Below are 12,983 nucleotides of genomic sequence, written 5' to 3'. Positions count from 1 at the left end.
TCTCACCCCGCTGTTCTTGAAGCATTCCAAGGAAGAATCTGCATTTTCTCCAAATCATTCTCCCTCAAAGTGCATCTCACGTAGTGTAACCTAGACATACTCCAAAAATCAAGTGAAATACTTCCAAACAAGCTGCTGTAGCAGGACAGCCCCACCCATCCACTGACCATAGAGTCAAAGCCACATTTCGTTATCACTTTTCATGCATCCAGTTCATCACTCACTGGTCAAAGAATGGCCTAATTATGTGCTATGGCAGGCTGATGACAATGAGTTTTGCTAGTTACCTTAAAGCATGGACACAGCAGTACAAAATGCCAGTGTCATTAGCTGCGTATAAAGCCAAGCTGCTGGAGTAAACAAATGTTACGTTTCAAAGTATGACGTTTTCTGGATTCTATTTGGAGGGGCCACAGAAGGACCCTCATGTTCTGCTTCAGCAAAGATATCTAAACCACCAGACACTCCAGTGATGGGCAAGAGGACCAAAAGTGTAGGTTACTTCGAGTTGACTTGGTATCTAGTGACCTTCCTATAGAATACTATTCCCAAGTAAAGTCAAGTCAGAAATGTATATAGCGCGCTACATACCCAGAGGGTCTCAAGGCGCTTGGGGAGGGGGAAGGGAGTTACTTGTCGAATATCCAGGTTTTAAGTTGCTTTCTGAATGCTAGGTGGTTCTGTGTGAGACGTAGGTGGGTGGGGAGAGAGTTCCAGGTTTTAGCTGCAAGGTAGGAGAAGGATCTACCTCCCATGGTGGTTTTATTGATGCGAGGAATGGTAGCAAGGGCTAGGTTGGAAGATCGAAGCTGGCGAGGGGGGGGCGTAGAAGGAAAGTCGAGTGTTGAGGCATTCGGGTCCAAGTTCGTAGAGTGCTTTGTGGGCGTGGGTTAGGAGTCGGAAAGTAATCCTCTTATTGACGGGGAGCCAGTGGAGGTTTTTCAGGTGGCTAGAGATATGGTCTTTGCGTGGGATGTCTAGTATGAGTCTGGCTGAAGCGTTCTGGATGCGTTGGAGTTTTTTCTGGAGTTTTGCGGTGATACCGGAGTATAGGGTGTTTCCGTAGTCCAGGCGACTTGTAACCAGTGCATGGGTGACTGTCTTTCTGGTTTCGGTGGGGATCCAGCGAAATGTTTTTTTGAGCATGCGGAGGATGTTGAAGCATGAAGATGAGACTGCGTTGACTTGTCTGTTCATCGAGAGAGAGGAGTCCAGGATGACACCCAGGTTGCGTGCGTGGTCCGTCGGGATGGGTGCTTTTCCAAGGGCCTCAGGCCACCAAGAGTCATCCCAAGCGGAGGGGGAGGTGCCTAAGATAAGGACTTCTGTTTTGTCCGAGTTCAGTTTCAGACGGCTGTGCTTCATCCACTCTGCTACTTCTTTCATGCCTTCATGTAGGTTGGTTTTGGCGGTGTTGGGGTCTTTGGTGAGTGAAAGGATCAGTTGGGTGTCGTCTGCATAGGAGATGATGTTGAGGTTGTGTTGGCGAGCGATGGTTGCGAGGGGGCTCATGTATACGTTGAAAAAGATTTCTCGCAAGCAACCAATATAGGGTCTAGGCTAGCTGCATTGAAAGGAAACAAGCACTACACAGAAACTGGAGAACTGCAAATTTCTGTCAGAATGTTCCACTTCACTTCTACTGAAGGTAATTCAAATCCAAGGCCTCCATCACTTTCTCAACAACTGTTGTGAAAGATGAACCCTTCTCCAAAAGAGGCCAATGGGGTTGAAAAATGTCCCATATTGGAGATTTGTCTAGGACACTGATACTATAGATCCAAATAAAGGCCAGCATAAGTAGTATAATTAGTATCCTCCATCCGGCCACAGACCTTCTATTCCATAGCAAAGGCACCTGAATCAGAGCCAAAAATCCCTTATAAATGGAGAAACCATGGTGAGAGGCTCACATAGCGGTTCACTGCTGAAGGAAGCCCCGACTTCTCACATTGTCACACAGATAATACTTCTTTCTACTGAATACGTGACAAACGCTGGAGGTGACTCCATAGGTGGCGTACCCATTGACTTCGGGCTGTGCTGGGTAAGGTCTCGAATGATCATAGAGCAGTGCTTTGATTGGACTATTCTTCCCCTTAGAAGGGACATCATCTTGTTCAAATATCTGCAAGACTTATATCTTGAGGCCCGTTAAGGTCTTTGACCAAATTCTCAGTTTTCAACAGCAACTAAGTCAGTGAGAGACTTAGAGAAAGCACCAGAACATATTTATGAAACGCAAAACAAATGGAAATGACATCAGCATGCCAGTTGGCACCTAATATACCCCAGTAACGTTATAACTGGAAGTAGAGTTGAACCTGGAGTCGGTGCTGGGGAAATAGATTTCCAGACCATTCTGAAGCCTGGAAGGAATGTTTATAAGGTGGAAAATCTACGGGAAAGGTATTCTTCAGAATACTGCGTATCTGAAATGATAGTAGGACAGAGTGGGTATGTATTGCTTATACTTTTTAAATAAAAACATAATTGTTTGAATATACATTTTTCAAATGTAAAATATACAATTGACTTTTTCACATTGATTAGTTTAAAGAGAAACTCAATTTATCAAAAATTAATTTGCGTTACCTGTGGCATCTGTTGCGTTGTCTTGTAATTCTCAGGCAAAGATAATTTATCAATAAACTTGAAGATAAGACGCTGAACAAGAAGGGAGGAGGGTGGAGCACTTTCACCTGTGCAAGGAGACAGATAACAGTACAAATAACAATACCCTCCATATAAGAATTTTGCTTCAATTGGTGGCTAGCTCAGGCCTTACAAAACAGCTTGGAAAATGGCACTTTGCTAAGTCAAATCAAAAAGCCAAGAGATAACACATATATATGAACCCACAATCTAAAGTGGGATCAGGTAGGCCCAGGCGAACTGCTGAACTTCAAAAAGAGTGAAAAAGCCAGAATTTTGTCTTGAATCACAGTTCTTTAAAACTCATTCATTTCCAAACTGTGGGCCTGAGGTTCTTTGTGATTGGCAGAGGATACAGTTTGCATGTTTCTCTTTAAGTGAGGAGGAGTAAACAGACTATGAGGAGTCAAGCAGGGAAACGATTGTGTGTTCTGGTAGCAATTATTCAATGTATCATTAAGAATGGCAGTAACACCCCCAAAAACATTTTTTGAAAAATATTTCACAAGGGCTTTGTGCCTACACTTACTGGAAGCCTTTGCTTTTGTTTGCTGATCTATCTGCGGTTTTAAATTGAAGGCATGAGTGACAGCACGGTCTTGAATTTTATGACGACACTGGGCTTACTTTGACTCCTACCAGCATATCACTTCCTAGGTTTGCACGCAACCTTTGGTAACCGCCACCAAAACTGCACCGGGGTACTATAGAATCTGATGTAGAATACATATTGGGCCCACTGGACGCATCCAGGATTAAACTTCTTTTTAGACAGGTGTGGTTGGAGAGGGAGAAGTGTCTAAATTAGCTTTAACCTTGTAACTGTTCAGCCCTTCTTTGACATTTGGGCATGTTTGATTCTAATAAGAACATAAAGTATTGGATGGAATGCTTGAATTAATCTTACCCATTGGTAATTACTAGGCTGCATTCCATCTAATAATATTTTGCTTATTGTGCCAATACAGAGCAAGAAAACGATATTTGTCCTAACCCTTCTCCAAAAGTAACAATCCAACCTAAAACATCTAGGTTGTGCCTACTTTGTAATAGAACAGCAGCAACCAAGAGTTTGAGTCAAAGTGCACATCGAGCTGCAATACCATCTATAGGCTTACCCGTCCCTTTTAAGAATTACTCGCTAAGAACAAGGATAAGTGGTGAATGGAATGCCTAACACTAGCAACATATTTTTACCCAAACCTTCATGACTTGGCTTACAATAAAACAACCAAATTTGCATGCCATTTCCTATCACAAGATAGAGACTGTAATCATACCAGGAAATGGTAGTTCTCAAGAAATGAACATGGGAAGGTTACAATTTCAGGGTGCCTTCATTTACCAGGAACTACTTCAGACATGCTATAGCCACAAACTTACCATCCCCTTTCCTCGCTAAAGTGCTAAGCAGTGGAGTCAGTTTGCACAATGTGAGCTTTAGTACCATAGACAGCTGAAAATGGATTTCTTAAACCCTCTATTTGGAGAAAAGTGGTGCCCATATCCTCATCAGTGAGCATAAACAGTTACTCACATTTCAGTCATATTGCTTCTGATGAAGATCATATCTTGATACATTATAAATGGTACCTGCTCTTTTCTTCCAATAGAAACTATGCAGATTCTTTATCACTGAAAGATTTTTTCTGCAATACCAAACATGTTTGAATACAGCTCAAAGATATGTTGGGTCACGGACGTTCCTAACTATGTTTCTAGGGTCTTAAGACCAAATGACCACTGTGCAAGCATTATTAAATGGTGTCTCACTATAAACTAATTGCACATTTTACCATTGAAAGAGCAGCACTGTCCTCTCAGGTGGAGGTTTGTTGCATGCCTCAAGACACTACTGAATACAAGTTAATGTCTAGCAAGATCCTATCTGTTTAGTTACTTCTTGGCATTAGAAGAACATACCATGCTGTTTCAGTGTTCCTTGAGATGCAAAGAGTGCTCTTCTTGGAACTAGCCTGTGCAGCCTCTCTTCTGCCTTACATGGATGAAGCGGTGGAGAGAATGCAAGCTTCTCCTCATCCCAGAAACAGTCTATGTGAGGTACATTAAGTTACCTAGGGGCTGAAACGTTGCCATTCATTGAGAAAGCATCAATTACTGCCTGTGGATTTTAATAAACAACTCTTTCAAAGACAGACCTCCAAGATACCAAAGAATGCTAGCTTTTCAGGTCTCCTCCAAAATTGGTAGACTTGTGAAGACCACTGTGTATAGGTTGGAGCTCCAATGTATCCATTATTCTAACTAAATATCATTTTGTTGGTAAAACTCAGCCTGAAAACAAATCACTTGCTAATCAAACATTTAATAAAACATTGAAAAATGAGCTCACAGTAAACAGAGACCTCATTGCGGAAAGTAGTTAAAGTAGGCCTGTATGCCTTTACATTACCCAGGCAAATCATTTTTGGGGTTATCTTCAGGGTAAAATATACAGGTTAAATTCTCATGCTGTAGACCCAGGAAGTTCTGACACGAGATGTCATGCTCAGAAAGAGCAGTTGTTTTTAAGGTAATACTAAATCATTTGTATGCTCCAACCCAGTGCAGCAACTAAAGATGATGCATTAGTATAATACAAAATGTGACGTTACAGTGGTAGCTAGATAGTAATCTATACTACTATAATAAAGGAAGAACTTTCAGCCTTTGAGGCGGGTAAACTCGGGAACCACAGCGCCAATCCACACACCCGATACACCGTTGGATTCGTCAGGGTGTGTAGATGGTTATAGGCTATATACATTTTTTTTGAAAACGTTATTTAAAAAATTTACAGTAACAAAAAAAGTAGTCCCTCTGAAGTAGCGCCGGCCGCGACGTGCGTGCTCACGTCAGGAGCGCGGGGAGGAGCGGCGTACAGGAGCGCGACAAGGAGCGGCGGACATAGCGCATGGGAGGAGCGGTGACGTGAGGAGCAGCGGACAGGCCAGCGGCGGTGCGAGCAGCGGACAGGCTGCAGGAGCGGCGGCTGAGGTAAGGGAGCGGCGGACATGGCGCGGGGGAGGAGCGGTGACGTGAGGAGCAGCAGACAAGGCAGTGGCGGTGCGAGCAGCGGACAGGCGGGAGGAGCGGCGGAAGAGGTAAGGGGACCCGTGTCGGGGCAGGCGGGGGTCAGAGCAGGCGGGGGTCGGGGCAGGCGGAGGACGTACCGGGCGGAGGCCCGGGCTTCTGACAATGTCGGGGCGGGCGGGGAAGCCTGTTGCTCCCAGACACGGTTGGGACGGGCTGCTAGTATATTTATAAGACAAGAAATTAAAACAGTAAGCCAGTTGGAAGAAAACTGAAACAATATTTTAGAAACTGTTTAGAATTTAGAAAACAATGTTTCAGCATTCACTCAAAACAGAAAAAAACAAAAACAAATGTATAGTCTTCTAGATAACAGAAAAGAAATTTCCTTTCAGATAAAAAGGACCTGGCCAGCAGGTGAATCGTAAATGCATGCAATCCCTAGATGATAGCATAATTAACAAATGTAGGGAAAAATCATTAGCTACGACCAATGGTCTCCAATCAGAGTTAGTCAATAAGAAGGAGGGATTCATTTTTTAACTGCAATTTAAAGATATTTTTAGGGTGGAAATACTCCAAACCTTGTCAGAGTATTCACAACAAGAGACCAAAAGCTTTTAAGGCCATTGAAATAGATTGGAGGAGAAACAAGGCAGAGCAGTGATGCACATTTAGTGGTGTGTGTCACAATAACCTCTAAGAAAACAATCAGTAGATGTGTCTTCTTTATAAGCCATCAATCTTCCAGCAAAATCAATCAAGATTTCATAAAAGAAGAGGGGGCTAGCTCCATGGATCTCTTCTGGATTGCTGTACAAATCAACCAAAGATCGGGAAGATTAAGGTCACTGGTTACTCTGATGAAGACATGATCCTGAGGAGGATCAGAGGGCATAATGTCTGCCATTGCAGGTTCCGTTCCAGACCTCACAAGGAAAGACTAGAGTTGCTCTGCAAATACGGTGGGAAGGGAGAAACGCAGCGGGATCTGTAGTTTCTCTAAATACAAGCGCACAAATTACAGCATTGCCATTAAATGCCACTGAACTACATGAAAAGAAGTTTATTACAGTTGGTTAAAGGACTGTACAAATGTTATAACGGTTGTTAGTACCCATAGGTCAATATAGAGCAACTAAGCTTGTACATTTGGTTCCTAGTCTTACCATCTAATAGGGATTCAAAGTTCACATCTGAAATATTTCTGCAAGGCTGGCGATTAAAAACAGCACCACCTGAAGGTAAAAGAAGGAAACAGGTATCAGAACATCTGCTAGGAGAAAGCTAGTGCACACAAACAATCCCTGAAATCCAGTGAACATAGAAATATTTAGGTATCGGGCAGTTTCACAGCTGTTTTTTTCAAAGCAATTACATTGGTTTGGTGAGACAAGGACGACCCATATACCAAATGTGGAATAATGTGCTTGTTGCAAGTTATTTCCGTACTTGTCCTCATGTACTTTAATGTGTAATTATCAAATCAGGGGCTTAATGCATGCACAGGGGCCTCCCCCAACCAACCTTTTGGGGCCCCTAATCCTTCAGGAGACCCCAATCAGAAGAAGGTCATTAATTATCTGACACATATGGAAGACTAAGTAAGGGGGCCCTTTTCACATTCTGCAGAGGGGCCCAATCAATTTGTGTTAGACCACTGTACCAAATATTCAGTGCCTAAACACCCCTTCCATCGCTCTTCATAAAATACATTCTACACCCATTCTTTACAAAGGCAGTGCTTCTTAGTGTCCACTGTCTTAACAGATTCCTTATTCTGTCCAAGGTCGGATCATTAGTGTTCCTCATAGCGTCTTTTTACAATTTAGTAGTGGTTATTGGAAACCAGCATTGGCAAAGCCGATAGGTCTCGCCTATACAATAGCCATTGGCTTTGCCAATATGTTTTAGCCATGTTGTACATCAGCATTGCTAAAAGTTACTTGGGTAATGGAGAGTGGCGTGGAGTGTCATAAGGTGGAGTGCTCTAGGTTGGCATGGATGATGTAGTGTTGTAGAGGGAGTAGTGTCTTAGAGTGGAAGGGAGGAGAGTGTAGAATGTCGTAGAGTGGAGTAACAGTGTGTCGCGGAGTGGTGCATAACAGAGGAGTGGCGTAGAGTGTTGAGAGCAGAGTGGCAAAGAGCGGAGTAGATTGTCATAGAGAGGAGTGGCATAGACTGGAGTAGTGTATAAGAATGGAAAGGCACATTGCGGTAGAGTGGAGTAACAGTGTCCGAGTGGAGTGGAGTAGTGTGTTCTAGAACAGAATGTAGTAAAGTGACATGTAGTGGTATAGAGGGAGTTGGGTAGTGTTGTAGAGTGGAGTAGAGTGTTGTAGAGTGGAGGGTGTAGAGTGGTAGAGAGTTTACTGGAGTAAAACTTCAGGGTGGATTATCGTAGATATTAGTGTCAGAGTGGAGTGTCATAAAGAGAAGTAGAGTGGACTCGAGTGAAGTGACTTAAAGTACATTGTTGCAGAATAGATTGGCTTAGAGTGCAGCAGCATTAAGTGTATTGCTTTAGAGAAAAGTGTTGCAGAGGAGTAGAGTATATTTAGTCAGAGTACAGTGAAGTGGTGTTGATTGGAGTGCTGTAGGTTAGAGTGGAGTGGTGCAGGGTAGAGTGTAGAGTTGTCGACTAGAGTGGCATGGCGTAGAGTGGCATAGAGTGCAGTGGCATGGAGTGAAGTGGTGCAGAATAAATTAAATTAGCAGTGTGTAGTGGAGTAGAGTGCATTGGCATAGAGTGCAGTAAAGTGGCACAGAGTTGAGCGGTGCAGAGTAAAATGCAGCGGCGTAGAGTACAGTGGTGCATAGTAGAATAGAGTGGCATACAGTGTAGGGACGTAGAGCGCAATGGTGCTGACTAGCATAGCGTGCAGTCTTGCAGAATAGAATGGCGAATCATACAGTGGCATAGAGTGTTGCAGAGTATAGTTGCGGTGTAGAATGCAGGGGTGCAGTGTAGTTGGCATAGAGTGCATTAGTTTGGAGTAAAGTAGAATTTAATGCACTGGCATAGAGTGCATTTGTTTAGAGTAGAGTGTCAGAGTGCAGTGGCGTAGACTGGCGCTGCGCAGGTACAGTGGCGCAGAGTGGCAGAGTGCAGTGGCATAGAGTATTGTTTCAAAGTAAAGTGAAGAATAATGGAGTAGTGCAGTGTAGAGTGCAGTGGCATAGTACTGATTCCAGCCTCCACAATTGAATCACTCCCCACTTTAGGAGATATGTGGCATCTAATAATGGAGCAGAGCACAGTGATGTAGTGTAGTATAAAGTGGTGTGGAGTGGTACAGTCAAGTAATGTGTAAAGTGGCATAAGGCAGATTGCTGTGGAGTAGAGTGCAGTGGCATGTAGTGGTGCAGGGTGGAGTGGTGTAGGGTACAGTGCATGGAATAGAGCACAGTTTTGTAGAGTAGCATACAGTGGAGTTGAGTGGAGGGACATGGACTGGAGTGGTGTAGAGTGTAAAGGTACAGGGTGCAGAAGAGTGGCAGGGTGGTGCAGAGTAGAGTTCAGTGGCGTGACGTGTAATGTTGTAGCATGGTGCAGGGTAGAGAGCATCAGCATAGAGCAGTGACGTAGAGCACAGTGGCATAGAGTTTAGTGGTACAGAGTGGAGTAGAGGCGCACAGGGTCGAGTAGAGTGGCACAATATAGCGTGTAGAGTGAAATGACATGGAGTGGTGCAGGGTAGAGTGCAGTGGCGTAGAGTGCATTGGCATAGAATGCAGCATTTGGCGTAGAGTGCAGATGAGTGGCGAAGAATGCAGTCACAGAGCACAGTGGGGAAGAGTAAAGTGGGGCAGCGTAGAGTGGCGGAGAGTTCAGTGTTGCAGAATAGATTGCTGTGGCTTGGCAGTTTGGTCTGGACAGTTTCCATGAGGCACAGGGTCAAGACTGATTTGCATGTGGCTGGGTTCTAAACTGGGGTGGCATTGTGAGCAAAACGAACTATGGATTTAACCTAAAACTATTGACTGGGGGAGAATGTTTGATTTGCTCTTCATTCCGTCCATCATCTGTATGTCTTTTGCTTTCTCACTCTAAGTGCGCCGAGTATGCCCAGACGTGGGTCCCGGGCCCAGTGTGTTACTGGATTCAAGCTAGCCGGGATGATGCCCTGAAACTGGTCCCAAGATACTTGTTCTGGTCCAGGGAGGACCTGGCTTGGCAGTTCGGTCTGGACTGTTCCCATGAGGCACAGGGGCAAGACTGATTTGCATATGGCTGGGTCTGAAGTGGGGTGGCAAGGTGAGCAAAAGAATGATGGATTTAACCCAGATCTAATGACTGGGGCAGAATGTTTGATTTGCTCTACATTCCTTCCATCATATGTGCCTCTTTTGTGTAGAATAGGGTGGCATAGAGTGCATTAGTGTAGAGTGCAGCAGCATAGACTAGAGTGGAGTAGAGCTGCAAAGGGTAGATTGCAGTGGAGTTGAATTAAGTGGCGTAGAGTGGAAGGCACTGGGTGAAATAAAGTGTTGTAGACTGCAGTGGTGTAGAGTAGATTTTTGAGAGTAGAGACCAATGGTATACAGTGCAGTGTAAATTATAGTAGAGTGGAATGGCATAGAGCGCAGTGGCGTGGAGTATTGCTCTTGAGTAAAGTGGCACAGATTAGAGAAGAGTAAGGTGGCAAAGGGTAGACTGTGGCGTAGAATAGAATGGTGCAGAGGGGAATATAATGACATACAGTGCAGCGGCGTAGACTGTTTCAGAGTAGAGTGGAGTGCCATAGAGTGCAGTGGTGCAGTATAAATTATAGTGCCTTAGAGTGGAATGGCAGTGTGCAGTGGCGTAGAGTGGAGCGATGCAGAGTAGAGTGGAGTTGAGTGTAGTGGTATACAGTGCATTGATGTAGAGTGGCACAGAGTAGAGTGTAGTGTGGAGTAGGGTGAGTGGTGCAGGGTGGCATGGAGTAGAGCAGTGTAAAGTGGAGTGGTGTGGTGCAGGGTACAGTGGAGTGGTACAGAGTGTAGTGCTGCAGAGTGCAGTGGCGTAGAGTGCATTGGCGTAAAGTGGTGCTGAGTAGAGTGCAGTGGGGTAGAGTAGATGTGAGTGGCGCAACGAGTAGCGTAGGGTAGATTGCATTGGCTTAGAGTAGAGAGGCATAGAGTGAAGTGGCTGTGGAGTGGTGCATAGTAGAGTGGGGTAAAGTGAAGTAAGCATGGTGTGGTAGATTACTGTCATTACATACAACACATCTTGGAAATGACCATTGCATTTGCACAGACTTGCAATTGTATTGATAAAATTATATAGCACATAATCGATAATGTGTGGAAAGGTAATCACCTAATGTATTGATTTATTTTTTAAATATTTGTTTCTTGCATACTTCAGAATTATCAGAAATGTGCTCTTCTGTAATCCTGATATATTATTAAATATATGCACAGTTCATTTACACTTTGTGTGCTAGAAAAAAATATATCATATACATCCTTCTGCAAGCACACCCTAGTACAGCATGATGTCACTAAAAACCTTTCACTTTGAAGTCGGAGGGGTAAAAAAACTAAACACCAAGTTCTCTGGAAACCGATCCGGACATTTGACCGGTCTTTGAATGCACCGCAAATGTGACTAGATGAGGACAAGATTTAAAGGCCTGTTTACAGAAATCGAGTACTGGTGAAAAGAATACAGTACATAGGGTTTGGACAACAGAAGGAACAAACTCCCGCTAGCTGGACAGCCTAAAACAAATAGGGCCATAGGGCCAGCAAACAGAAAGTAATCTAATGTGAGTTACAAAACAAAGCCAATGGTAAGCCATGGGTGGAATGCATTCCCAGATAAGTTTTCCAAATGCCTGAAAGATGTTTTTAGCAAACAAGACAGCTGCGCTTCGACCTAAAAAAACACTTTCACTAGTTTAAGAACACCTGAAAAGGTACCCAAATGAAAAACCGAAAGATAAACAGTATTACACATTTGAAGACCAACTTAAAGTAAAGAAAATGTGGATGCCCGATCTGTAACAGTCTCTCTTGTTGAAAAATAAGGCTCACTGATTGCTTTTCTGACTTGAAGGTTGTAGAAATGAGGAGGTCACATGGGCCTTGAGGAAAAAACGAATATGCTACTTACCAGTATGCATCTGTTCTTGGCATGTAGGGCTGCTGACATTCATATCTGTGCATAGATCGCCGCCTATTGTTGGGTCCGGATGATCGCACATTGTTGTCCTGGAAGAGTCTTCGAAGTATCACGAGATAGGTGGCTCCTCCCGTGGACTACAGTGCGCATTGGCATCGACTCCATTCTCAGATTGTTTTTAGCCATTGTGGCCAAGATGGAGTGAAATTAAGTGAATGATGACCATGCTAGAAGTATGTGTGAACGCTGCAGCCGCTACAGGCGCCGGGGAGGAGGTCGGGCGATATGAATGTCAGCAGCCCTACATGCCAAGAACAGATGTATACTGGTAAGTAGCATATTCGGTTCGAGGCATGTGGGCTGCTGAATTCATATCTGTGCATAGAATACATAGCAGTCCCTCCATTAACAGCGGTCGCCCGTGCCAGCTGCAGCAGTTTGGAAAAGTGTTTTTAGAACAGCCTGCCCTACAGCTTCCTGCTGTTTGGAGTGCACATCAACACAGTAATGTTTTGAAAATGTGTGCGTGGTAGACCATGTGGCTGCTCTACATATGTCTTCCAAAGGAATATTTCCAAGGAAAGCCATGGAGGCCCCCAACTTGCGTGGTGGAATGGTGAGAGTGCGCTTGGCTTTCTGATAGCAGATCTGAATACATTTAACGATCCACCTGGCTATACCAGCCTTGGAAATGGGGTTACCTTTGTGTTGTGGCACAAAGGCAACAAAGAGTTGTTTAGTCTTCCTAAAATCTTTGGTCCTATCAATGTAGTACATTAGGGCCCTTTTGACGTCAAGTGTGTGGAGCTTCTCTCCGCAAGTGATTCTGGATTTTGGTAGAACTCAGGTAGTTCTATAGTCTGGTTGATATGGAACTGAGACACTACCTTAGGAAGGAATTTAGGGTTAGTGCGAAGCCCCACCCTGTTAGAATGAATCTGAATAAATGTCTCTTGGATTAGTGCCTGGAGTTCACTAACTCGTCGTAGTGACGCAATCGCTATAAGGAAAGCCACTTTCCATGTCAAGAACTGAATTTCGCAGGAATGCAGTGGCTCAAAAGGGATACCCATCAGCCTGGTGAGGACCACATTGAGGTTCCACTCTGGAGCTGGTGGCGTCCGCGGAGGAGTGACTTGTTCGAGTCCTTCCAGAAAAGCTTTCATGGCAAGCACCTTGAAAA

The 12,983-nt window shown here is 44.2% G+C and overlaps 1 protein-coding gene across 1 annotated transcript in view; it reads right to left on the bottom strand.

Moving 5' to 3' along the window:
* Positions 1-12,983, bottom strand: part of KNL1 (kinetochore scaffold 1) — a 617,593-nt gene that overhangs the window by 98,936 nt on the left and 505,674 nt on the right. The window contains exons 22-23 of the mRNA XM_086937420.1: positions 6,858-6,926; positions 2,596-2,702 (exon numbers count right to left, since the gene is read on the bottom strand). Of these exons, the coding sequence (XP_086793546.1) occupies positions 2,596-2,702; positions 6,858-6,926 (176 nt within the window). The remainder of the gene's footprint in view (positions 1-2,595; positions 2,703-6,857; positions 6,927-12,983) is intronic.

The sequence above is a fragment of the Lissotriton vulgaris genome, chromosome 9 (assembly GCF_964263255.1).
Source record: "Lissotriton vulgaris chromosome 9, aLisVul1.2, whole genome shotgun sequence".
Classification (NCBI taxonomy): Eukaryota; Metazoa; Chordata; class Amphibia; order Caudata; family Salamandridae; genus Lissotriton; species Lissotriton vulgaris.
The sequence above is the reverse complement of the archived record's forward strand: the minus strand, read 5'-3'. Positions and strand labels throughout refer to the sequence as shown.